This window comes from Spinacia oleracea, chromosome 2, assembly GCF_020520425.1.
Source record: "Spinacia oleracea cultivar Varoflay chromosome 2, BTI_SOV_V1, whole genome shotgun sequence".
NCBI lineage: Eukaryota > Viridiplantae > Streptophyta > Magnoliopsida > Caryophyllales > Amaranthaceae > Spinacia > Spinacia oleracea.
Window position 1 is genome coordinate 104,730,036 of NC_079488.1, and position 27,372 is coordinate 104,757,407.

At 35.8% G+C, this 27,372-nt stretch overlaps 3 protein-coding genes and 1 long non-coding RNA gene across 5 annotated transcripts; 2 read left to right on the top strand and 2 right to left on the bottom strand.

The window, feature by feature from the left end:
- Positions 1-994: 994 nt before the first annotated feature.
- Positions 995-4,637, bottom strand: LOC110790353 (exosome complex component RRP41 homolog). The gene is made up of 10 exons (XM_021995138.2): positions 4,436-4,637; positions 4,285-4,345; positions 3,915-3,953; positions 3,756-3,823; positions 2,494-2,572; positions 2,328-2,364; positions 1,845-1,961; positions 1,670-1,755; positions 1,447-1,536; positions 995-1,309 (listed from the first exon to the last, which is right to left on the bottom strand). Exons 1-10 carry the CDS (start codon positions 4,534-4,536, stop codon positions 1,262-1,264), a joined length of 726 nt encoding a protein of 241 aa, XP_021850830.1. The 5' UTR covers positions 4,537-4,637; the 3' UTR covers positions 995-1,261.
- Positions 4,638-9,160: 4,523 nt separating this feature from the next.
- LOC110789004 (NDR1/HIN1-like protein 6) lies at positions 9,161-12,832 on the top strand. The gene is made up of 2 exons (XM_021993655.2): positions 9,161-10,107; positions 12,552-12,832. The coding sequence occupies exons 1-2, from the start codon at positions 9,380-9,382 to the stop codon at positions 12,565-12,567; spliced, it is 744 nt and encodes a 247-aa protein (XP_021849347.2). The 5' UTR covers positions 9,161-9,379; the 3' UTR covers positions 12,568-12,832.
- Positions 12,833-14,099: 1,267 nt separating this feature from the next.
- LOC110788769 (uncharacterized) lies at positions 14,100-20,472 on the bottom strand. Of its 2 annotated transcripts, XR_008927311.1 has the most exons (12): positions 20,269-20,472; positions 19,644-20,018; positions 18,684-18,849; positions 18,458-18,601; positions 17,984-18,097; positions 17,550-17,877; positions 17,119-17,370; positions 16,831-16,990; positions 16,609-16,702; positions 15,723-15,860; positions 15,557-15,641; positions 14,100-14,291 (listed from the first exon to the last, which is right to left on the bottom strand). It is a non-coding gene; the product is annotated as an uncharacterized lncRNA (long non-coding RNA). The 2 variants fall into 2 exon arrangements; XR_008927312.1 differs by lacking the exon at positions 15,557-15,641.
- A 2,111-nt stretch (positions 20,473-22,583) lies between these two features.
- Positions 22,584-26,578, top strand: LOC110790362 (ubiquitin-conjugating enzyme E2 28). The gene is made up of 4 exons (XM_021995148.2): positions 22,584-22,805; positions 24,874-25,001; positions 25,444-25,548; positions 26,177-26,578. The coding sequence occupies exons 1-4, from the start codon at positions 22,736-22,738 to the stop codon at positions 26,318-26,320; spliced, it is 447 nt and encodes a 148-aa protein (XP_021850840.1). The 5' UTR covers positions 22,584-22,735; the 3' UTR covers positions 26,321-26,578.
- The last annotated feature ends 794 nt before the right edge of the window (positions 26,579-27,372 follow it).

Below are 27,372 nucleotides of genomic sequence, written 5' to 3' on the forward strand. Positions count from 1 at the left end.
TAGAGCCTAGGGTTTAGGCCTGATACAATGTAAGATTTAGATGAATTCTCCCTTGAGGAGGCTATGCATTGATATTCACATATATATAGTTTATATAGTCAACTAGGTTTACACATTACTATAATTACAAACCTAACTGTGGACAAATAATATACATATTATTCTGTCTAAGAAAAATGATAAGCAGATTTAATATTAATTTTCATCCTTAGTTTAAGTTTTAATTTGGTACGTGATAAGATGATCTATATCGTTATTCCAAAGAGATTTTCGTGGGATAAGATTAGGATTAGGATTTGAGGTAATTGGGTGAGAGAATGATAAGCAAATTTAACATTAAAATTTCCATCCTTAATGATATTCTAACGAATAAATGTTATTTATCCAAATCCCGAGAAAGAGGAGTGACAAAAATTTGAGTTTTAATTTGTACGTGATGAGATGATCTATATCGTTAATATGCCACTTCCCATTGCGTAAAATATGAGACACAAACCAACGAGTTTTCAATTTTGGCACATCCATATCTATAAGAGTATAAAGAGGTCCATCTCCCACCCAATGATGATGCCAAAAAGAGCTTAATTTTTCATTCCTGATACCCACAATTAAACGCTTGTGTAAAAGTTGTCTTCCTTTCAAAACATCTCTCCATAATGGAGAGTGAGTCGAGTTTGGATTACAATAATAAAAAAAAATTAAAAAAAAGCAGAATTTATAACCTCAATAAAAAGACGAATCCACAGTTTATCAAGTTTAGTAAGCATGGTTAAACCAATTTTGCCATAAAAGCCAAATTTCATTATTTCATTTCCCTAATACCCAGCCCACCCAAGTTCATAGGTTTTGGGCCCACCCAAAAATTCATAGGTTTTGTTTTTTTTGAGGGAAAAGTTCATAGGTTTTATCAAGTCTTCGTTATTGAAGAACCAGAGAAAATAATAATACACAATGCAACCGTTATACCATGAATTATCAGGTCACCTTAGGCAAGTTTTAAGATAGAGATTATAAGTATATTTTTTCTACCAACATTTTGGAACAATAAGAGCTTCTTGAACAAAATATCATGAACAATCTCAGAGCTAGTAGACAACTAAACACGCTCGTGAATCACTAAAACCATTGAAACAATATTGTGCTGTGCCTATGAATCACGCTCGTGAATCAATATTGTGCTTTGAATTCACATCACTCTAATTGCCTATGAACTACACTAACAGCCCAGACCAAATCTTGAAGCCCCAACTACCTCCAGCGGCTATGAACCCCTTCGATACTCCAGTTGCTTAGTGTTCTCAAGCAATACCTGTCGATAAACAGTGGAAAGATACTTAGTTTGGCACATAACATGTTAACAATTTCCCAGCACAAACTATAAATTGTAATGACCAAATTTAGATCAGAACAAGGCAATAATAAGCCTACAACTATAAACGGTCTTACTTCTCGGAGGTAGTTGGCAACTGCCTTGCAACCTTCTATCGCAAGCTGCATTACACTTTCAAATGTATCCAATGGCAACTTTGAGTCCATCTGCAGCAATAGCAAGAACCAGTACAGGATGTTTGAGATTTTGGAGGATAACTTTCAAAAAACAAGGACACATCAATTAAGTACAAGCTCCTGGTGAGTAATCTTGATAGAAAACATAGAGTATGGGTAGAACCTGAAGAAGAGTAACTTTGTCCAATTTAGGAAGATACCCTACGGTAACATCTGGACCTCCAGCACTATCTTCTACATAGTTAAGATCTGCCAACAGAAACTCATTAAGTTAGCATAATATCAAATGAATGTGAAAGCAGATTCATCTTGGGAATTAAACTAGTGATGGGGAGTACCAAGGAGTGGTGTGGTATTAAGATATCCAGCACTGCATGATGTAACTAAATCACGCATTGGAATGCCAGCATCTGCTAGAGCCAAAGTAGCTGCATTTATGCATGCAGATCTAGTTCCTGAAGAACAAAACCCAACACAAGTACATTAAATTAAAATTTCTAATACATCATATAAGCATATGTCAAATTGTGAAGGCACACAGATAATCATATTCATATCTGCTATTAACATTTCAACTTTAAGGGCTTTTCAGCTACAGACTATAGAAAGTCCCCTTTGCTATTGATAAAGGAAGGTAGAAAGAGGAAAAGCATCTGAGAGAAAGAGGGGGAGCCGGGGAAGTGAGAAGCAACGTATAGAAATGCCTTTATTATATCTCCTACGTCAAGATTATGAAATGGCAAAATAATACTGAGTATGTAATAGAAATCCTAAAAACAAAAAGAACAAAACAAAACACAAGAAGCTAGAATTATAGTTACCTCCATCAGCTTGGAGAACTTGGACAAAAATATCAATCTGCAAAACAGTTCAACTTAATCATCAGTAACAAAAGCAGTAGCAAGCTCAAAAAAAATAAAAAAAATCTTACTAATAAGTAATAAGAAGCAAGCTCATACAAGCTTATTAGCCATTGCAAAATACGACCTGTGACCGAGGCATTAGGTGTGTCATTATGCAGGCCTCCATAGTTTGCCGAATAACCATTGATATTTCTGTGGACCGCCTGACAAGTAGGAAATAAGCAATTTACCAATAACATACAGCGTTACAAGAATATATGGATGTCTACTAGAGAATTATCTAGCACTCCTGAAGGTCACATGAGAAATAGATTTGAATAATCATATCAGAAATCTAGCACTTCTTGTAATGCTGAAAATTGATAGTTGATCCAACTTGATCCCAACTCCAAAATGTTCACCTGACTAGTGTTGTGGTCAGTGGTCAGATTCATTGCAGTGAAAACTAGTTTTGTTCAATTCAATAGCTCACATTCCTACTTCTTGCTAATGTGATAGGAGCCCAAGAGGCCAAGAACAATAACAAACTCACAGGTAAACTTGAGTAGCTATAACTGAGCTAATAAGAAAGAAATACAACTTTCATAGGATCCATGAAGAAGCTGCACTGAAAGAGTGAATGGACAATGTTTACTACGTAGTACAAGGGATGAGTTAAGAATGCAAAAGAAACAGTCCGGTCAGTTTATTGACCTGCGTCCCCACTCCTTCAAACACTTAAGTACAGCCATGGAAAATGTTAGAGAAGGGGAAGAAGACAAAAGGGTATGATGTTTCACTTAGGAAAGATATAGTTTATTGACCTGCAGTAGAGTAACTGGTGTAACAACAGAAAACAGCAGGGGGATTTTTTTTGAAACCAAATTATGGTGAGATTCAGACAAGGAGCAAGGATACCCTAGAATTTGGCAATATAAAGTTTCTAGGAACTAGTGAACAGGAATATGTTGAGCCATGTAACAATAGAGCTCGAAAAAAATAGCAGAGTGAACTTCCCTAGATTATAGGGTCACCTATTAAGTGACCACTTTATTTAGCTCTCATTCAGCGCCAATCACTTAAACATAGCTCCATTTGTGGATAAATTTGCCAATTGCCACCCATTGATAATTAGCTAATTTCACAATCTAACAGATAAGACTTCTAAGGAAACTTTGCCTGATGGGTCATGCCTCAGTGCGGATTGCGGAGAATCAATTTGGGGGAAGGAGGGAGCAACGACCTTAACTATGAGACTAGCAACAGCAGACCAACAACCTTAACTATGAGACTAGCAACAGCAGACCAACAACACGAATCACAAATGATCATGGATATAAAGCTCATGATACATCTAGGATTAACAGGTTACAAAAATGTATTAGGTGCTCCTAAATATGCACTAACCTGTCTCCCTTTGGTTTCCTCACACGATCCCCGGTACTAAAATTAGCCATGGTGTACTCACATCGCACCTAATAACATAACAGACATTAAAATAAATAAAAATCTCTAATCCAACAAAATTAGAAAAAACACAAAGCCGAAATGTAGAAAGATTATTACCAATGCCTGGTCATTCATCTGTTGTGCTCTATTTTCAACCTAAACAAAGGCATAAATGAATTAGACCAGAAACCGAATAACTTCCGACCTTCAATGATCGATAATATGATCACTCATAGTATTAATTACAACCTCTCCATAAACAAAATAATCACATAGCATATGTATGAACTTATTTCAGTTGAAAAATGAACTTGGCAGACCTAATCTGAACCTATTTTTCCTAATTTGATTTTTTCTCGTAAAATTAAGCAGCAGATTCATCACAACTTACACAGTTACAGCTACAATCAATAAGAAATTAAAAACTGAACATCAACTTTATGTCGACAGATAATTAATTAAAAAAGGGTGGGGAAGATTGCAGTACCTCTCTAGGACCATAAACGGCGGCAATGACTTTGGTGTTACCCATCTCGAAAACAGCTGAACTACACCCAATTACCAAATTCAACCTTATAATTTCTACCATTCGCATACACAATTAAAATAAAATTGGAAAAAGACGAAGAGGAAATTACCCGTCAGCTTTAGAGACGGCGCCAATTTCAGCGCGAAGCTGTCTCATCTCCAAGGGACGACGACCGTCTAGGCGGAGGCCTTCTGGGCTGACAAACTCCATTGCTGCTCCTCTCTACTCTTTCTCTCTCTAACACACTGCTCTTACTTGCAGAGGTTTGCAGACGACTGGATTAGAGAGCGATTTTGGAAGTTTGGGGGTTTTATTTGGTCTAACATCACTGCATTCATAAGTCATAACTACACTGGCCCGGCTTTTAAAAAGCCCAATGACTATTCTCCCTCCATTTTGGTTAACTTTTATATTACGGGTATTATATGCACGCGATGAGTGCGGCATTTACCAATATTAGACACCTAAAATCATTCGTAAAGTTCATATTTTGCGACCATCACTGATAAAATACTCGTAGTTGAACATGACGAAAAATCGAATCTTAAGACCAATTAAAGCTATTAAAAACTTAACATTACTTTGTTATAACTAACATATCTCATTGAAAAATTAAAAAAAAAATAGTACTTAAGTAAAGTTATTAAAACTATAAAATAGTAGGTTTCACTTTCTTCTTTTGCTCGTAATATACTTGCTTGACCACATGCACTCCTCTGCCCAGTCAATGTGCAACATATAAGTAACTGTATACGAATGTTCAGGATTAAAATTTGTTGATCCTTATTTTTGATGATGACAACGCAAACTTCCTGATTATTATTTAAGTGTGTTGTTGTAAGGACCCAAGATCCTTTGATGGACAATGCTAGGTTAGGGAGTGTCTGAGTTGGACAAACTAAGCGTGTGGAACAAATAACAAGCAATATAAGGAACTACCGTGAAGAATCAATCAATTTGCAAAAGTTGGAACTGGAGATCCTTAGCGAAGATCCTCAACGGAGATCCTCGGTGAAGATCCTAAGCGAGATCCTAAGCAAGTTCTTCATATATTATGAGGATCCTCGATGTTCCGGAGAAGGAACAATGCAGAAGCGTCAAGCGAAGAGATGCCAACATGAAAGCTACAACATATGAGTTTATGTTTAGATTTCATGTAAGTATTTTAATATTGTTTATGCATAATATGGAACAAAAGGAACACGTGTATTTTAGATTTCGTGTATGTATTTTAATAAAATTCATTTATGTTCTCGGCCAAAATTCCACTTCAATCACGATGATGACGATAAAAGGTGGTGGTGGCGGCGACGGTGGAGGTGCTGGTGGTTGAGTTTAAGGAGTGGAGGGAGTGACAATGATATGAATTGAGGTGGTGGTGGACGGGACAATGATGGCGGTGACTAAGGTGGGGCCGACAAAAATAGTGGTTGCGAAATTTGGTGGTGGGTCTAGTGAGAGAAAGTGGGATAAGTGGGGTAAGTGAGTGAGGAAGTGGGGGTGAGTGAGAGTGGAGTGGGGTGAGAGGGACAAGAGGGACATTTCCCTAAACAAAGATGGAAGTTTTGCATAAAAATGAGCGTCGAATAGTAATGCTCTTTTGGGCAAACACTCCACAATTCACATGTGCAGGATAATACACTAACACCACACCAAAAGTTGGGAAGAAGCTTTCATCCAAACCAAATTACAAGCATTGATCCACCATTCCACCCTATCGACAACGATTTATAATTCGTAATTAAAGTTGCAAAATCACTGTCATTGTATATCAGGATAATTACCAATGATCAAGAAAGGATAACCTTCTAGAGAAAGAATAACTTTATCAGTCTGTTTGGTAGCTGGGAATAACTAACAAGCCGGTAATAATGTTGTTAATTAATTAAGTGAATTTGTATGTAAACTGGTAAGAAAAATCAATGTTAAAAATTACCGACTTGGTTGTTCTAACAAAGACTAAACTAACAATGGTTTGTACTTAGTGAAAATCACAATTCTATATCTCCGTGCTATCTTAGTGAATTCGATTTAATTGATTGTAGACGTAGAACTGACATCCATTGTAACACCGCACAAATTTTCATCAATAAATCAACTTCTCCTGTGAAATTAAAAACATAGCTTCAAACTCTCACAAGGAGAGAGATAGAACCCAATAAATGGGTAGAAATAACCCAATAAATGGTAAAAAAAACTCTCCAATAGAGAGAGAATTGATGGAGTTTTTATTCTGAATATGAAATCTAAAGCTAGAAAGAAATAAGAAAAGATAAAAAAAAAATTATGGTTTTGAAGGAGGAAGAGAGAGAAAAGAGAGAAAAGGGAGAGGGGTGCTAATTCTAACATAGTTAGTAATGGATAAAAAATCATATACTACCTCGTTCTGTTTCAAAATGATCTTTACACTTTTGTTTTAGTCATTTTCTTTGTATGCACATAAAAATTTACTATCTTTCCATTCTTACCCCATAACATTATAACATTTCACTCAATTTCTCTTACTTTATTTCTTTTTTTTCTTACCACTAACATTTTTGATAAATTTCTCTTACTTTATCTATAGTTTATTACATTCATCCGTCTTTTTACACACTCTTACTCTTATCTTAATATTTGGATCAATTTAAAACGGTTGTTGTATAAAATAATCACACTCTTGATTGTGATGATCTAAAATGTGGTCTCCCATTAACTTAGAGAAACTGTAATATCTATAAATAAGTTATAATGTGGCCTGCAAGAATATATGCCAACCACGTATTAAATTGATTTTCTTTCTTTGTTCCTATATTTTTATTTATTTTGATAATTTAGACAACTGTAATTGAAAGGCTTAATTGCAGTCTTGCTAAAATAGATTATTATTCTTGTAAATATGGGATTTTAATTAATGGATTATTTGATCAGTACTGTAAGGCTCCGTTTGGTAGGGCGTAAAACGTTTTTATGGAAAACGATTTTCTCCTTTTCAATCATTTTACGTTGTTTGGTTGTATAAGGGATGGAAAACAATTTTCCATGACTCCCTCAAAGGTGGAAAACCATTTTCCATTTGAAATGTAGGGAAACCACTTTTCCTTCTTTCCTCCTTACCTCCCTCTCCTTTCTTCCCCTCAATCTTCACCATCGTCTACCATTTTCTTTTAAGTTACCAAACAAAGGAAAACTAGTTTGAAATTGTGTTTTCACTTGAAAAATGTTTTCCATGAAAAATCATTTTACAATGAAAACGTTTTACGCCCTACCAAACGGAGCCTAATAGTGTATGATGAGGAGGACGGCATATCGACGTTGAAGTGTCACCTTTCAATTACTACTTTTTCTCAATCACGATATCCAGGTTTTTTAGGTCTTGCATTCTTCACTTAATTTTTACTCAACTACGGAGTAATGATAAATTCATAAATTTTGCTTAAATTACTAACTTCATATTGTGTTGTTGTGTGATCTCATGTCGAGTCAAGGATGGCCACATAGCTCTATTTTTTTTTTCGTATTGCAATTCTATACATCGATTACTATGTGGATTTTTTTTGCGTAGTCCTGATCCACAATAATATTAGTGTGGACCCAAAATCAATAGTGACCTTTATTATTCATATATTAACTATAATAAATTAAACACTAAAATTCTTAGACATAGTAACCATTTTTTGAAGCATAGTAACCATATGTTTTTAAAAGCGAATTGTGATTTAAAATCACATTATTCAAGCACAACATGCATCAACGACACTAATTTGATGTTTTTTCATAATAATCCTAGTAAAATGCTAAAATAAATTAGGAACAAGTTGTTGACTTTATTTTAAGACATAGGTCCATAATAAATTTAGTGTGGACTAAGTCCATTTAAGAATTAGTGTTACCTTGGTCAGGTAGCTACGTAGGAGATGAGTGACGTATTGACGTGTTATGCGACACTACAAGAATTTGTATCTTTAACGACAACCTAATTACGACGGGTTAAAAGCTAACAACCAAACAATGACGGGAATAACCGTTGCAAATGTCTTTTACGACGGATTTAGGACGGATTTACGACGGGATTTTCTATTAACGACGACCCCCTTTTATGACGAGTTCGCGACAGGAAATCCCGTCGTTAATCAACGATTATTGGCCTTTCGCGACGGGATTTCCCGTCGTTAATAATATAATTTCTTGTAGTGCGATATGAAGTTTGTCAACTGTCATACGGTCTAAAAGAACTTACTATACTAGTACTACTTATATTTATTAAGAAGAAATACATTCACATTTCAAAAATAGAGATAAGCTACTTAATTAATATGGGAAGAATCACACCTAAATAGAAATGAATTTTGAAAATCACGTACAACAAGTTGTCCATTTATACACAAAATATTTCCCCTGTGTTAAATATAGAATTACACAAATTCTTATTCAAAACTGGTATACAACAAAGAAAAAGTAAATTCAAAATGCTTGAAAATTACGGAGTATTTGATACTACGTATAATGTAAAAGTTATTATGTTTAGGGAGTATGTTTTTAGTGATTAAGGTAATCATTTATAATGTTTATTTATCAATGTATTTTTTCATACTACTCTACAAATAATAAAGGTTAATCAAAATATGTTAAATGTTCGAAAAATTAAGTAAAAGTACAATAAATTTAATGTACACTAAATATGTACGATACCTTTTGTAATATCCTCAAAAGGAAAAATAAACGAGATCAACAAAAATAGAAACAAGATTACAATCAATAAATATATTGTCATTTAAAAAAGATTACAAAAATATTTTCCATGAATGAAATATTGAATGAAATACATTTGCTGATGCATGCCCGCCAACTCGTCCATCCAGCTACAGATTTCCATTCTCTCGATCAATTTATAGTCCCCCCACTATTTTCTCCCTCTGTTTCTCTCTCTACAATCCCACAAATCTCTCTCCTCCCTCCTACCTTCCCCGGAATATCCTCTTCTCCCAATTTCCAATTTCATCAGTATTTTGTTGTGATCCCTTAATTATTACAGAAAATAAAAAAAGAATAGAAACTCAATTCCAGCAATAAAATGGCAGATGGTGGTGCATTAAAGAAACCACCAGGATTCAGAGATTCATCATCAACAGCGCCGTCGTCGAAGCCGCCTTCTCGACCTCCTCCACCAAGAAAGCCGTCGGTACCATCCTATTACCAACCCAAAAGAAAACGACGTGGTTGCTGTTGTCGTTGCTTCTGCTGTTTCCTTTGCCTCCTCCTTCTCCTCCTCCTCTTCCTCCTCGCATTCTTCGGCATTTTCTACATATGGTACCAACCAAAACTCCCCATTTTTCGGTTCAGACCGATCGACTTAGAACGGTTTAACGTCACCGTTAACCCGGACGGCACGGCGTTGTTAGACTCCCTCATGATTATCCGGGTGGAAGCGAGAAACCCTAACAGTAAAATGAAAGTTTATTACGGTGAAACTAAGGTGAGTTTGACGGGGGATCAAGAGACTGGGTTGGGATCCTCCACCGTACCGGCGTTTGTTCAGGGTACGAATAATGTAACGCTGTTGAAATTTACGGCGGCGGTGCAGAAAGGGGCGATGGATTCGACGACGGGGAAGAGGTTAAAAGATAGGGTGAAAAATGCGGAGGTGGTGGTAACGGCGGCTGTAAAAACTAAGGTTGGTGTTGGGGTGTTTAAGACCAGATTTGGGATGCTTCCGGTTAATGTAAATTGTGGTGGTATTACGTTGAAGCAACTTAATGATGGCAAAACTTATCCTAAGTGCTCCTTCAATACCTTGAGATGGTAAGATAACTCATCATTACTTTTTTTTTTTAAAAAAAATTTACAAATGTTATTCTTTTATGTATCGGTGATGAAATTAAACTAATTAATTGACGGTCTATTTACGGTAAAATGTTACTAAAATCCCTGAGTAAAAATAACATGTGAATCTATATTACTCCCTCCGTCCCGGAATACTCGACCCGGTTTGACCGGCACATAGTTTAAGGAACTTGAATTTACTTATTTAATTTAATAGGTAGTAGTTGATAGTGGAGTATTATTTTAATGTAGTTAGTGAGAGGTGGGTTAAGAGGTGGGGTTGGTGGAGAGTAGGGGTTGAATTTTTAATTATTTTTTGTATAGAGTAAGGGGTAGGTGGGTTAATAGGGGTGAAGTGAGAAATAATATAATATTGTTAGAATATTTCCATTTTTAGAAACAGGTCAAGTATTAAGGGACGGCACGATAAGGAAAACAGGTCAAGTATTCCGGGACGGAGGGAGTAGTATAGATATGTAAAAATGCAAACTTATACTCCATCTGTCCCTTAGTACTCGACCTGTTTTGACCGGACACGCTTGCCGATGCACAACTTTGACCACCAATTTCTTTAACTACATATTATAAATCTTTTAAAAAAATTAATATTTTGAAAATATATATTAAGATGGAGCCAACAATATATTATATACTAGCATTTGTTTTCATATACTAGAAATAAAATAGGGTCAAAGTTAATTATATGAACAGTGCAAAAAGTCAAAACAGGTCGAGTATTAAGGGACGGATGAGGGAGTACTCCGTAATAGTTTGGGTTATTGTGGTTTTTACAATTTGGCTGCATCATAATTTTACAATTTCACATTTTGTGGTTTTATCAATATTACATTATTGCTACTCTTTCTTAATTTCATAATTATACAGGTTTAATTGTACTCACTAGTAGATGAATTCAATGTACTCCCTCCATTCTTAATACTCAACTTGTTTTGACCGGACATGCTTGTCAGTGTACAACTTTGACCACCAATTTCTTTCACTACATATTATAAAAACTTATAAAAATATTACTATGTAATATTTTTAAAATATAATTCTTCCATTCTTATTTACATGACACAATTGTACTTTCGACACTATTCACACATGTTCCTTTGACTTACTTTTGTGATTTATACATAAGAAAAAACATAGTCGTGTGGGATCTTATTAGATTCGTCTCAATAAATATTTTTTAAATATCAATTTTTATTAATTTTTACTTATCCATAATAAAATATATTAACGTTTGAAATCGTGCATTGGCAAACGTGCCTAAATAATTGTGTCATTTAAAAAAGAATAGAGGAATTATATATTATGATGAAGCCAACCATATACTACGAAGTATATACTAACATTTGTTTTCATATATTAAAAATAAAATAGAATCAAAGTAAATTATGTAAATGGTTTAAAAAGTTAAAATAGATCGAGTATTAAGGGACGGAGAGAGTACAAGTTAGTAGGAAAAGTTAAGATTATTTTTTAGGCGAGTCTTTTTATAGGCAATGAAAAACTTTAACTTACCGAGTTCAACAATGTTTTTGAAAAAGATATTGTAACTTGTATGTTTTGATTTATTTGCAAAAATGAATTTTCATAAAGTTTATAATTCGGGTATGTTTTCTTGAAAGAAGTCTATAATAAAACTTTGTGTCATAAGCTAGAATTCGGGACTTAATTGTAATGGGAAAATGAAGATGTGAAAGCACAAAATTTCTAACATTTTTAATTTGGTTGTGATTCTTAGGAGGTTTATACACAAATTCTTTCACAAAATTTGAACATTTTTAATTTGGTTGTGACTTTTAGGAGGTTTATACACAAATTCTCAATTACATCCAATCAATGTACCATAAATATTGTAAAAGGGATGTAAATTAACCCTAAATGTTTAAAAGTTACATTGGCTCGATATAATGTAAAAGTTGTTTATGTTTTAGTGACAAACCAATTTTCAATTTTAAATAAAATTATCCATTCACAGTGTATAAAAGTAAATACATAACCCTTTTAAAAGTTACTCTGATGGAGTACATGGTTTCCAACATTGTAACATTGGGTTCCAACACTTTCCTCGCTTGTGAAAATTGGTCTAAGCAACCCCACAAGAATGAGATCGAAAGTTCGGTCCACTTATATAAGCCCAACGAAAGTTTCACACTAAAATCATTGGCAATACTGGGAGTTGAAGTAACTCCTCAAGCTTATAAGTTATTATTTTCTCTCTTCTTGGGTTTCAACGTTATTGGTTTACCATATATCCGGTTACAACAAAGATTTTTTTTTAATTTTTTTTCCTGATTTGCTCATTTGGATGCACTAGCTAAATAACCAATTTTGTAAATGTTTGTTACGGAGTACTATTTTTTGATGATTGATTAAGAGGAATTGTAATTGATTTATTGTGGTTATTGCAGGATCAACATAAAGTAACGGTTTATCTCGAGATGAAGTCATAATACAGATTATTGAGATATTTCACATTGTTGGATCAACATAAACTAATTGCATGTATCAGAATTCAGGAAAAGTTTATTACATTTTTGAACTATTCTTTTTTATTATTTATTTGCTTGGACAATACATTGTATTTGTAATTTGTTGCATAACAGATAGAATTTCAGAGTAGTTAACGATATGGGTTCTTGATTGAATAATTTGTTTAGTTTTTCTATAAAATTAAAAAATCTTGTTTTTTTTTGGGTGCTAAAAATGAGTATTTCACATTACTACGTTAAACCATTGTCTAGATAGTTTAGAGAGTTAGAGACGAGCACATTTGCTCCCATATCACTTGGCAAAACATAGCCATTCATGGCACCAAAAGAGCCCAAAAAATTAACTTCCACGAAACTAATGTCATTATCATTAGAAATAACACTATCCAAAAGAGGGGGGGTGATGTCAAGCCTTGGATGCAACAGAATCAGCCGGCCCGGCCCCTCGCTTTCCTTGCCACATATTCTACTTCCACTAGCTCTGTTCTTCTTTGGCATAATAACCTCGACTTCTAGCATCCTCTTCTTAGCCTTCCCAGTAGATCCCTGCATTTTTCATACATGTTAGAGAACCAAGTTGTAGTAGCACTTGCATCAAGGATATTGTCCACAACAGATTTGCAATCAGAACACAATGATTGCATCTGTCCAGCCCTTCTCAATTATCCAAGCAGTAGAAAACAAGATTCCTTGTGTTTCAGCAACAGTGGCAGTGATGGTGGTGAAGGAACCCGCAATTCCTGCTACAAATATGTTGTTTTTATCCCTGCAGACATCAGCATAACTAAACTAGCAAGAAGGGAGTTGTTACAGAAAGTAGCATCTACGTTAATAATGTGGGCAGCATAAATTTTAGGTTCAATATGCAAGGATTGTTTCTCATTCAAAGTGATTGGTTGATTGGAGTTGAATTTAGAGGCTAGTTTTACAGTTTGAATAGACCAGTAGGTGGTGGGTTTTGACTCTTTTTGGAACACTAGTAGAAAAAACCCTTATTGCAGCGGGCTTTTAGACCCCTGTTGCAGCGTACATCGTATGCTGCAACTGGGGGGCCTGCAACAAGTCCAGACTTGTTGCAGCGTACAATGTTCGCTGCGAAAAGTATTTTTTTGCAGCGTACATATGCATGTACGCTGCAACAAGTGTCAAAAATTTGGCTAAAATCTTGACTTGTTGCAGCGTACAAATTTGTGTACGCTGCAAAAGACCCCACCTATTGCAGGGTACACCTATTTGTACGCTGCAACAAGTCTAGAATTTTGCCAAATTTTACACCCTTGTTGCAGCGTACACATATATATGTACGCTGCAACAAAGCACTTTTGGCGGGAAAATTTTAGTTTTGTTAGTGATACCTAGAGTGCTTTGCACCAAATAGAAACCTGTCACAACAATAATGGAATATCGCAACCTGTATAGAAAATATAAAAACAATAATTGTCGTTTTGTATATTAATATATCCCAAAACCAAAGTGCAGGTACTACATTAAAATATTTGTTCGTTCCAATTTCAATGTACGCATACATTTTAATATCAAAAAACTCGACCAAGCGCGCTCAGGCCAGTAATAAATACTTGCTAATAAAAATCTTAGCCAACTGCTCACGAACCACATCAATTCCTCACTAGCATAAGGCACATTCCTCGGAGTATATACCTTCAAAAACAAAAATTTGATGGGAGCATTAGATTAAATATCATTTTAGCCTAAATATGACCTATAACGACCAAACAAGTCTCAAATGTGCATAAATAGATTGGATTGAGTCTTGAAAAGTTAAAACTAATCATATGAATCATAGAATAAGTTTGAAATGAGTTCTTAAGTTCGTTAGTCCAAAGTTGGGAGCGAAAATGTCATTTTAGTCTAAATATGACCTATAACGACCCAATGAGCATTAAATGTGCATACATATATTGGAATGAGTCTTGGAAACTTAAAACTAAGCATATTAGTCATGTAAAAGGTTTAAAAGGAGTCCCTAGGTTCTTTAGTTCAAAGTTGGGAGCGAAAATGTAATTTTAGCATAAATAAGACCTATAAAGCCCCAATAAGCCTTAAATGTGCATAATAGATTGGAATGAGTCTTAGAAAGTTAAAACTATGCATATTAAACATGTAATAAGTATAAAATGATTCCTTAGGTTCTTTAGTTCAAAGTTGGGAGAGAAAATGTCATTTTAGCCTAAATATGACCTAGCTATAACGACCCAATGAGCCTTAAATGTGCATACATATATTGGAATGAGTCTTGGAAACTTAAAACTAAGCATATTAATCATGTAAAAGGTTTAAAGGGAGTCCCTAGGTTCTTTAGTTCAAAGTTGGGAGCGAAAATGTAATTTTAGCATAAATAAGACCTATAAAGCCCCAATAAGCCTTAAATGTGCATAAATAGATTGGAATGAGTCTTAGAAAGTTAAAACTATGCATATTAAACATGTAATAAGTATAAAATGAGTCCTTAGGTTCTTTAGTTCAAAGTTGGGAGAGAAAATGTCATTTTAGTCTAAATATGACCTATAACGACCCAATGAGCCTTAAATGTGCATACATATATTTGAATAAGTCTTTGAAACTTAAAACTAAGCATATTAATCATGTAAAAGGTTTAAATGGAGTCCCTAGGTTCTTTAGTTCAAAGTTGGGAGCGAAAATGTTGCCCCAATAAGCCTTAAATGTGCATAAATAGATTGGAATGAGTCTTGGAAACTTAAAATTAAGCATATTAATCATGTAATAAGTTTGAAATGAGTCATTAGGTTCTTTAGTTCAAAGTTGGGAACGAAAATATCATTTTAGCCTAATATATCACAAAAAAAACTTCTTGAGCGTAGAGAGGTCAGTTGTGATTTTTTAAAAAGGTCAATCGACTCACAACAATATTCCCACCATAAAGTTCAAGCATTGGCGGTTCTTACCTCATTCATAATTGGATTATACACGACACCGACAGTTGGGACTTTTCCAATGGTGAGACCAATAGAAACACAAACAAACGGGAACCTGAGAGTTGTATTTTTGTTAGGGATACAACTTAAAATCAGAAGGGAAAATTTAACAAGGAGAAAGGTTATAACTATTTACCCGTGCACAAAGTTAGTTGTCCCATCAAGTGGGTCAACAATCCATGTAGGATCATCCGTCAACTCTGTAGCACCAAAGACAGCTGTAGTTTCTTCACCAAAACTGTAAGCGTTATGTTGTGTAGAATCCATTTCAGAACTGTTGAAACAAAGTTAGGTTCCTCATCAGACCTCTGACGTCTAGCTACAACATCCTATTATGCTCACAGTTTGATTGTATTAGACTGGAAAGCATTGAGCTTGTTCATTAGGTACTAAATCATTTTTGCTATTTCCTTTTACAATTTAACATTAGATCTGCAGGACTGACAAAATTTTACCTATCACAGTTACATAAAGCTATCCAACAAGCAAACAAATAAAGGCACTAAGCTACTTTTTGCACAAATCATACCCCATCCTCATATTAGAAATTTAGAATATCTTAGTTTCTTAGTTTTCCCTTAACCCCCCTCTTTCCCTCATATTCTGCGTGATAGCATTGTCTTAACTGTTCTTTAAACAATTTACCAATGGTTTATCCTCCAAACTTGTCCTTCTCGGAGTCTCATTCTAGCATTCTGTTAAGAAAGACGTCTTCGGTTTTCCATTCCCTTCCCTCTCTTGAATTTTAATTCCCCAATTCTACCCTGAAACAGTTTTAACTTAATTATTAGAGGTCCTTTACCTTTCATAACAAGGAAAACTCTTAATACTAAGGCTAACATAGTCTCTTCGCAATTCTACTGTAAGTCTGCACACCTTTAACCCCTTTACCCATCCCTACACGAAAGTTCATTACAGCCATACACCATTCGCAATTCTACTGTAAGTCTGCAACCTTCTCCTAATTAATATAACAATTAGTACTTAGTTGTCATCAATATTTATAAGAGTGAGAAAACTACCGTGGAATCGTGTGTTTCGATTTTCCCTCTAGGAAAAATTTCTATCGTACCGGTGCCTCCTTGCTTTATCAGTGCCAGATGCTTATAGAATTTCCTGGACCGAAGATTAAAGTAATTAAAGATGATCAGAATTATTTATATGTATTTTTTCTACTGTGACCAATTTGAAATTTCAAGTAAGGAAGGCATTAGGAAAAATATTTTATTGAGCAAGTCCCAAACCCTATTTTTAATGTTGACACGGCTCATTGTAAATCTCGATCATCTGGACAGCAACATCATTAAGAAAAGTGTCTTTCCTTTGCTCCACGAGATAAAATAGGTCACCGAAAGACCTGTAGTTTACACTTCGACTCTGCTCCGTGAGGTCTTTCGGTCCAGACTGCAAACAAACATTCAAATAAATAAAAGGTTAATCATTATGTCAAATAATAAACTTAAGTAAAATAGCGAAGGAATTAGTGAAGCCTAATATAAAAAAAATAGTTATAAAATCAATCAAAACTTCACCAGCTTGAGATGGGGGCAGGGGTTTTGAGGGCAATTTCGCAGCTTTTTGCTGGGTTTGAGCAGCAGCCTGAGCTGGTGTTTTCTGAGTCGCAGCAGCAGCATCAACCTTTTGCAGCTGAACAACAGACTCGATGAGCTGCGATGGGTCATCGTTATCGTTGTCACCCAACAAATCATTGTACAACCTACGATTCTCATCGAGAACCTTGTGATATCCACTTGCTGCTTTAGCTAGGCCATACTTATGTGTACCTGAAAAGGACAACATCAACAAGTTTCATAAATCATAACTCTCAATTCATTTCCTACAAAGTCGCGCGATCACCAGTAAGTATCCTCAAGATACAACAGAGTTTATGGTAGCTAGAGATAGATGTAATGAACTAAATAATCATCGATTCTTTACAATAGATATTACATAAACTGCTAACCTGGACATCTCTTCCTTGCCGATCAAAGATTTCTTGTTGTTTCATCATCTGACTTCTCAGTTGTTCAGCACTAACATGATTGCCATTAGTGCTCTCCTGCTTCTTGGTTAAGGCAAAGCTTCTATCTCCTACCTTCAGTACGATATTAAAAGATGCCAAGACTTTCTCACCTAAAGTCACAGTTTGCCTGAATTTATATTTATATTTATATACTCATAAAGGAGATATGATCACTCGCCTTAGAGTTATCAGAAGACATCTTTGAAAAAGACTTCTTCCCATGTGATGCAGAAAAATCTTTTGCTGTTGCTTGCCTTAGTTGATTAGCCTGAGTAACACAAACAGTGATGGAAAGTCATTAAGCTTAATTAGTCTGGGAAATATTAGTTTACTCTGTAACAAAAACCCTACTTTCAAAATCTATAACCACATACCATATCACTTTGGGAGCCCATGCGTTGCTCGAATTAAGAACTGAGAACTGATTCCACTAACTGCATTGAAGAAAGGACCAACTTCAAGGAAACTCACTAGTTGAGCTCGTGACCCTGTGACAGTGTAGTTGATTTATTATGAAGTATATGTATCACAATGTGGACATTTTCCACCTTGGGTTAACTACATATACTATAATCATACAAAATGAAAATAATGTAACCCTCTCCACAAATTTTTTTTCCTCGTGTGCACCTCGAATGGAAAAGTTTATGAATCTGGTAAAGTTTAAGATTTCCTCAAGAGACATCATCAATACATAACACTTCCAAAGAGTAAAAAAAATAACTGAACAATGAGCGGAACCAGGACAAATCCATTTTACACACTACAGTATTAGTTATTATGATCACCACACCGCGGTTTAAAACACTGTAAGACATCTTAGCAGCAGTAAAATACTAAATCCTTACTTGCTCGAGATCAGATGCCTCAAATGTAGGAAGCCCCATATTTTCTGCTGCTACAAGAAAGTTCCTCACATTTTCAAAGTACTGATAAGCTAATAAAGATGCTCCATCAGGAAGAAGAGTAGAATCTGTAGGGCTCTCCACCACCTAAAATTGTATCATCCATTTAACATCAGCAACATTTCAGAAATACCCAGAAAAGTAAAAGCTAAAAATAATTAGCAACAACCTTTGGCACAGCTCCAGGTTGGACCTTGTTAAGGACATTGCAAAGGATCAATCCACTTCTAAAACCAAGCTTAAACTCTTCTTCAGAGGGCTCCGCCGGCAGGTCTCTAGCGGCGACAACCCCACATTTTTCCTAAGCCAACTAGCTGCTTCATATCTTCTCATGGCTAAATAGTACATCCATCAAATTCTCAATCAGCACCAATATCACAATCTACAAACAACATCCATTCTACATTTGACAAAATGATCATAATAACAATTGAACTAGTGTAACTATTCCTTGAATTTCGCCTAAATTATCGTTGTACTTTCTTAAAGAGTTAATTAGCTAGTTTATGAAGAACTACCCCATAGCCTAAGTTGCACAAGTTAATAGGGAAGGCAATTTGGTTGTATAAAGCTTTCCCATACACTTCAACATCAAAGAAATGTTGACTGTAAAGAAAAAGATCGAGAAGTCATCATCACATCTGAGAAGAAACCATCTCTGTCTGCCATCAAGCAGAATGAACTGAAGATGCAAATAGTGACAGTGATAGAAAGGGAGTCATTGAACCACTAACTGAAAACTACAAGGTGGAAAGAATCTTATATTATCGCTAAGTAACCGAAAAAGACAATAGCACCTTGCTTCAAATTTTCTTATTCTTAGAACAGCGAAAGGAGAGGAAAAAACAAGTATATTCAATATTGATAGGAGTTGGTTTTCGTGAAATAAGTATTACCATACACAAAGCTAAGTCAACTGCCTACTCAATCTTGACTGTTTTTTCTGTCATGGTATAGATTTTGAGAGATGATATTAACTATAAGGAGCATGAAATGCAGGAATATATGTCGAAGGAAGCTATGACAACATTCTGATAATCTCATAAAAAGCACACAAAAATATTTAGCATGATAAATTGACCCTATCAAGACAAATGTCCAGGAAGGTTGGACCAGAATAAGTACTTACAATTCACTTATTCTCATTGTTAAAGTTACTTCATTTGGTCTAAGCTGCAACCCGAATGAGCCCAAAATTCTTCTAAGGTACAAGATCGCTTCTGAAAACAACCCATTCTGATTGCATCCAGCAATTATAGAATTCCAGGAAGGTACATCCCTTTCAGGCATTTAATCAAACAAAAGAATGGCATTCCCCATCTCCCCCAATCTTGCATACCCAGATATCATAGCTGTCCAAGAAACAACATTTCTCTCAGACATTTCATCAAACAGTTGACGTGGAGTCCCAACATCCGAACAAAAACTGGTATAACAATCCACAAGAGCAGTTTGAACAATATCGACCGTGCAAAGCATCTTCAGCATCTCGTTCATCTTCAAACTGTAAAGGATGGTTAAGAATAAACAATAAAAGTCCGAAAAATTAGAGAAATAACACAATATTAAACATGTTTATTAAATAACACAATTTGGGCCAATCAACAAACCCTAAAAACGAATTGAACAAACCCTAAAAACGAATTGAACAAACGAACTGACCCTAAAAATGAATTGACCCTAACAACGAATTGAAGAAACGAATTAAAAAAAACCCTAAAAACGAATTGAAGAGGAGGCCAGAAAAGAGCTACCGGCGACTGGAGAGGAGGCGAGAAAAGAGCTACCGGCGACTGGAGATGAGGTGAGAAAAGAGCCACCGGCGACTGGCGAGGAGGCCAGAACCACCGACGAGGAAGCTAGATTGACGACCCAGGGATTTTTTTTTTTAGGGGACGACGTAGGAAAGCTTAGGGAAGAAGAAGGGAGTTGAGCGCCGGGATTAATTTGTTCGAATTAGTTATTCAACCAATATTGCAGCGAATAAATGCAGCGAATAAATTTTCACCCGAGCTGTTGCAGGGGGCTTTAAAATGTACGCTGCAACTAACATGGTGTATTGCAGGGGGCTTTTAAAACGTACGCTGCAACAAACTTTTTTGCAGGGAACAATTAAATTGTACGCTGCAATAACCCTTTAAAGGGTTTGACCCGCGTTGACCGACTGGTTGTTGAAGCGTATGAATACATGTACGCTGCAATAAGGGGGTTGCAACAGGGGTTTTTTCTACTAGTGGAATATCCGGATGTTCCTTCTAATCCAAAGTCTCCACAAACAAAAGGAGAACAGTGTATTATTGGGAATTCTAGTGGTAGGGTCAGCATCAGTATAACCTAAGTTATCCAAAAACCATTTATCAAACTCATAGACATAATTAATTTTGGGTTTAAATAGAATTTCCTTCCAAAACTCCTGAGCTCTTGGGCAAGCCAGAAAGATGTGATTACTGTTTTCTTGGTCATTAGGGCAAATATGGTAGTGGCTGTTAGGAATAACCTGTCTGCTGGCCAAATGGCCTACAGTGGGTAGTCTATGCCACATGACAAGCCAAAGAAAGAAGCTAATTTTAGGAGGGCATGTGGCTTTCCACACAGTGGTCCATTTCTTATCAGGTTTAAGGTCAGGGAACTTGGAATTCCAAATTATATTGTAGGCATGTTTAGTATCAAAATGAAAACCTTTGGACAAGGAGCAGAAAGGGATGTCATGACCAAAAATTTTATGTTTGGACAAGAAGCTATTTTTTGTTTGTTAATTGCCATAATTAATCAAGGTTTAGTTTCTATTAATTCATCTATGTTGGCCAATTTTATACCATGATTCATCATGACGGGAAAAAATGAGTAAATTTTAATCAACTTTATAATCACATACGTATAGTATTGTTTAATTAAGAGCTGATACTTGTCTTTTAAAATGTGAATTATATTGAACACCATGATGAATTGCATGGGCTAGCTACTTGTTCACCAAGTGGATTTATGTCTTTCTATTATGTTATTCCATCGGCCATCCCAATTCAGCCCACAATGACTTTAGTAACATTATGTACGGAGTAAGATAGGATCACAGTTCACAAGCTAGGTCAATTATGTAACATTAATTAGAGAAAGCTAATCCTTAAAACCGTTTCAAACATTTGGATCCAGAGTACCAATGTTGACTTTACAGTCAACATTTATCAAAAAGTCTTAACCACGCAAATGAAATGGCATCTACATCTCTCTTTATTGACCATAATAAGATATGGATACAACAACTACTATTATCAAATTATTCCATCTTATAAATTCCGATTTGATAATGAATACGAGATAACACGTTCATTTCTCTACTACTACGTGTCTACATACTATATAAGCTAATATCTAGTCTCCTCGATCAACAACTTTTATCCAACTAATCATCGCGAAGGTATATTAAACACGTAATAATACAATAGTAAAAACCGCGCGCGTGAATTAAAAGTTATAACTGGTTACATAGTCGTTGTTCAAACGAAAAATGAAAAATCAATTCGGCAATGTTAATGTATTCTATAAGGTGTTCATGCTCTATGACTTGTTTAATTGATTTTGAGTTCTCGAATTGGATCCAAATTTGATGTTATCTCAATTCTCAAAGCACCGATAATGCTTTTTTCTAGACCCGGTCAAGACGAGCCCGGCCCGACCCACCCGAATTTTTTGCGAGTTTGGGGAGAATTTTCCGACCCGAATGGCCCAAATAGCGGGTTTGGACACAATTTTTTGGCCCGAATCCTGGCCCAGCATACCGGGCTGATTTTTTATGCCTAGGTACGACCCGACCCCCGTTTGATCAGGTCTACTTTTTTCGAACGCGTAAAATGAGATTAATTTGGACCGCATAATAGTCGGTAGTTGCTTAAAAACTTGTAACGAAACCACCCCATAAGCAAATAGGATACGAAAGAAATAAGATTCCAAAGTAGAAATATAAAATTGGATTAATTAAAATAAAAGTAAATAGAACCGCAAATGGAAAGGGAGAATATGGAATCAGAAAAGTAGGGCCCCAAAATCAGGTCCGCGTGAAGAAGAAGCAGCCTCCTCACGATAAAAAGCCTAAGCCAATCTCCCCCATAATTTTCAACCTTCATTCAACTCTCATCCTCATTTTCTCTCTCTTCCTCCTTCTTCAACCTCCGTCTCCTGCAATTTCCGCCGTCGGACTGAAATTTAGGGTTTCTCTCTCTGGCCATGGCTTCCAAGCGGATCTTGAAGGAGCTCAAGGATCTCCAGAAAGATCCTCCTACTTCTTGCAGCGCCGGTACTTTTACTTTTTCCCTTTCCTCTTTCTGTAATTTATTGCTGACTTAATCATAGTTATTGTATAATTTTTTTACGTAATTTGTTTTCTGTTTATGTAAATTAGTCATTGGATGATTGGATGCAGAGAGTTTTTGTTTTTGCGCAAGATCTGTTGGAATTTTTTATTCATTTTTGGCGGAAATTGGATTTATCTATTTTCAGCGTGTTTTATCTGTTTACGAGCATGTAGGAATTACTCTGGTTTGGTTTTTTTCCATAAGAGGAAAGAAATGACAAAAAAAGTATTCAGAGGTTCAGTAACCTCAGACCTCCATTTTTAAGATGTGGTGGGAATCTTATAGTATATACTTTCTATTTCTTGTAAAACTTAGATTGATTAATAAACATAGGTTAGTTGTTTCGAAGAACATCGCAATTAGTAATTAAATTAGAGAAAGTTTTGAGCCAAGGCATGGGAAAGTTAAATGGTAGGATCAAGTAAGAGAAGAAGTTTACTAGTTTGCGAGATTGAAATTGAATGGAGTTATGAAATTGAAGAAGTTTACTAGTTTGCGAGATTCAAATTGAATGGACAAAATGTTAGGGGAATGGTGTGCCGGTGCCAGGGCTACGCCCTGGGTAGCAGGAATTTAGAGAACACTGCATTTCAAGCTTTGCTAAAACTTTGGAAGAACCTTTCTTAGAATCTACTTTTTCCCCTATCAGATCTCATGTTCTTGTGTGTTTTCTCAAGTATTATCATTAGAGGCGACAATTGCTTGTTTATGGCATTATAATATCCCAAAGTATTATCCTAATTAATATTTTGATATAGAGGAAGTTTAGGCAAGTTTGGGAAGTACTTTATAAGATTGATATTGAGTGGATGGGTGGCTTAATTGAGGTGAGCTAGCACCTTGGGTGCAGGAAGAACACATAATTTTTGCACACAAGTAGCTAATTTTTTTGAAGAACCTTTTTAAAATGACTCGTTATTGTCAAGTAGTATCTGTAGATGCTACAATGCTACAGTTTCTTGTTTATGGCATGTTTATGATATTCATAGAGTATCATCCTATTTGGAACATTTTGGTTATTTTCTTTTATAATTGGATGAAATAAGGGCTTATGCCGCAAGAGATAGAGCTTATTTTATTGATAGATTTCAGTGTAGTGATATTTTTCCTTATCCCGATAATGATTTGGCAAAGCATAGGGACTTTGTTTGCAGATGCTTGTGTCTGGTGTGTGTGTGTGTGTGTGTGTGTGTGTGGAGGGATTGGAGCCGTGGAGGAGGTAAGGAAGTGAGATAAAGAATTGAAGGATAGGATCTCTGTCTAAGGAGGCATGGTTTTCTTTCGCTTTCTCTTCGAACCGGAAATAATGACATATTGATAACTATTCACTTTTTGACTGAATCAAACAAGTTATTGATAAGATGTTCTCCAGTGTCTTCCCTCAAAGGGAGGCTATAGAAGAAACACCTTGGCTGGTTTAGATGCAAATTTGGATCCCATAATTTTACTTTGGAACAGGGTGAAAATTGAAAAGAGTGGAAGTATGTATGTTACTTGTGAGACCATTTTAATTATTAAGGTTAGTTGATGGGATTCAATGTCTTCCTTAAGGTTGTTTTTGCTACGACTTTACTGGTAGAAGCTAGAATATCTGGCTCTACTTGTCATAGATAAATGTATTTACGTTGGAAGTTAATTTGTGGTTTTCAGGTGGCCACTCTGGGAAATAATTAATTCTTAACAGGTGTTTGTACATATCCTATACCTTTTCTGCTTTTGATAGTCATTTGAGTGATCATAGTTTAAAATTTTTATTGTTGCTCAGTGTAAGCTATTTGATTATCCTCTAGATCGACAATTGGACACCTTGTTATTTGGTGTAGGCTTAGCATTATATTTATGGGAACTTTACACTTCTTTATGTTGCATTTTGTTGGGATGTGATTTTTTATGATTCAGTGTTAAAGGGATACTTATTGGATGAGGTGGAAGGAGCTGGTTAGAGTGGTTACATTTATTTTTCAGAAATGTCCTCCAGAAACTCATGTAATTTTTCTTGTTATGTCGCAGGTCCTGTTGCTGAAGATATGTTCCATTGGCAAGCAACAATAATGGGTCCTGCAGATAGCCCATATGCTGGGGGAGTGTTTCTAGTGACAATCCATTTCCCTCCTGACTATCCATTTAAACCACCCAAGGTAGTGTTGTCGGGCTGTGACTTTGGTTCATATTGCGTTTAGGCTTTTTTTTTTAGCAACTGCTATGCAACAGCCAATAGGACCCATTTTGAACTTTTGACCTTGCTTATTCTTGGACAACCTTTTTGCTACAATGTAGTCTTTTCACCTGAGATTCATGATGCTTTAACCTAAGGTTTAAATCATGCGCTTGTCTGGTCGTAGAGCTTACTAAGTGATACTTTATCTTGTTTGATATTAGGCTGTAAAAGTTGTTCCTACCTAGCCAGCAACAGTTCTGTTCTCGTGTTGTTTGGTTACACGAAGAAACGCTGGTGATCATTTTGTCAGGATTAAATTATATTTCTGTCGACACACTTAGTCTTGCCTGTTTGCCATTTATCTGTGATTATAATTTTGTTGATATGTTCTTGAACTGTTTTGTTCCCTTTTACCTGCGCAGGTTGCCTTCAGGACAAAAGTTTTCCACCCAAATATCAACAGCAATGGTAGTATTTGTCTTGACATCCTAAAGGAGCAGTGGAGTCCTGCATTGACCATATCGAAGGTTCTGATTTAGAATATCTCAAATTCTAGTGTTTTTAGTAGCTGTTTAGATCACTCTGACTGATATTTTGCTTAAAAGATGATTGGCATTACCTTGAAATGTCTCCAATAGCTAGACATGGTAGTAGATCCATTTCCATTTCTAATCATTGGACTTTCCAATTTTCCATTCCCTGGATAGAAACAATAAACTTTATGCGTAAATATGTGGCTGTTTGGAGGTTTCAAGACTTAGCGAGTAGTAAATACTTGTTTCAATCATGGAAATTTTCACTTGGTCGTGGTCCTTGTGGACAACATAGGTACATGACAAGGTCTAAAACTTGTGTTGTGGTAGAGTTCATACGCTTGATTGGAGCAGCTAAGTTGGGCTTGTTCTGTTATCAGTTATTTTTCCCCCCTTGTCTGTTGAGTGTAGACAAACACCAATCCTCGATTGAGCTCAGTTTTTAAGATCTTTTTCTTCGTATCTTTTAGCTCCTCATAATAACTTGATAGCAGTCGAGTTTGTAGAATGAGTACACCAGTTGCTTTTGGTTCCATCAGATTTGCTTTGCTTACTTGTCAGGCTGAGTACACCAGTTGTTTTTGGTTCCATCAGGCTGAGCGTATTTTCTTTCTGTTATCAGGTATTGCTGTCAATTTGCTCGTTGTTGACGGATCCAAACCCAGATGACCCACTTGTGCCAGAGATCGCTCACATGTACAAGACAGACCGATCAAAGTACGAAGCAACTGCAAGGAGCTGGACGCAGAAGTATGCTATGGGTTAGTCTGCCTTGTAGGTGGGGGATAAGATAAGGACCACCCTCCCTCCATTGTGTATAAAATGGCAACTCATTCTTCAATGTTAAAAAACTGTTGCAGCAGACATTTAAAATTGGAATTCTTGCTACTACTACTTGAGGTCAAAAGCAAACGCTTTACATTTGTCTGTTGGAACTGAGTATTGTGTTAATTTGAATCTGTTGAATTTATCTTAGTTTTTGTGCTTCTCTAATGAGGGAGTAATAAGAACTTACGGTTTACTAGTTTTTTTTGGTAGTATGATTTCTTGTGTTGTTTCCTGTAATCCTATCTATATCTTTTGTTTCCTTTTTTTTTTTCTTTTGTGTTGTAGTTGGTACACTTGGTTGTATGTAGCTCTACATGTAATTGGGTCGTTTTGTATTTTTATTCCTTCAAACATCACATTTTCATTGTTAAAAGCACGTAATAACCGATTAAAAACACATTTTTACAAGCAAAATTACATCCGCTTTAAAAGAACATATTGTTAAGTACAACATATTCACTGGAAAAAAAAATGGAAAAAAATGTATGTGCTTAAATTGTAAAAATGTGCTTTTAAATTTAAAAGGTGTGCTTTTAACTGCAAAGATGTGTTTTTAAATTGGAAAATATGCTTTTAAATCGTAAAAAGTGTGTTTTTAATCTGGTTGTACGTAGAATTGCATATAACCAGGGGCACTTTCTAAGGGGATTTTTATTCGACGCCCTGTTCCGTTAATAACGCCCTAATTTATTACGTTAAAGTACGATTCTACCCTTTAAATTCAAATTCACCCCCCCCTCCTTCATGAGCCTTCTCTGCTCTCTCCCTCCCTTCCTCCTGCCGGCTATAAACATCTCCGCCGCCCTCAACGCCGCCCCATCTTCGCCGCCCTATCTCCGATCCTTACCTGGCGCACGAAATTTGCATATGTTCCATGGACCTGGCGCACGGAATTTGCACCAGTTCCATGAACCTGGCACAAAATCTGTGCGCCAGGTCCATGGAACTAGCGCAAATTCCGTGCGGCAGGTACATGTGAACGGTGCAAAT

Bases quoted from the DNA above. Each gene is read 5' to 3' on its own strand.
- LOC110790353 (XM_021995138.2), bottom strand. From the start codon at position 4,536: ATGGAGTTTGTCAGCCCAGAAGGCCTCCGCCTAGACGGTCGTCGTCCC. The intron at 4,346-4,435 runs GTAATTTCCTCT...AATTGGGTGTAG, and splicing joins GCCGTCTCTAAAGCTGACGG to TTCAGCTGTTTTCGAGATGG. The intron at 1,537-1,669 runs GTTCTACCCATA...CTATTGCTGCAG, and splicing joins ACAAAGTTACTCTTCTTCAG to ATGGACTCAAAGTTGCCATT.
- LOC110789004 (XM_021993655.2), top strand. From the start codon at position 9,380: ATGGCAGATGGTGGTGCATTAAAGAAACCACCAGGATTCAGAGATTCA.
- LOC110790362 (XM_021995148.2), top strand. From the start codon at position 22,736: ATGGCTTCCAAGCGGATCTTGAAGGAGCTCAAGGATCTCCAGAAAGAT. The intron at 22,806-24,873 runs GTACTTTTACTT...GTTATGTCGCAG, and splicing joins TCCTACTTCTTGCAGCGCCG to GTCCTGTTGCTGAAGATATG. The intron at 25,002-25,443 runs GTAGTGTTGTCG...TTACCTGCGCAG, and splicing joins ATCCATTTAAACCACCCAAG to GTTGCCTTCAGGACAAAAGT.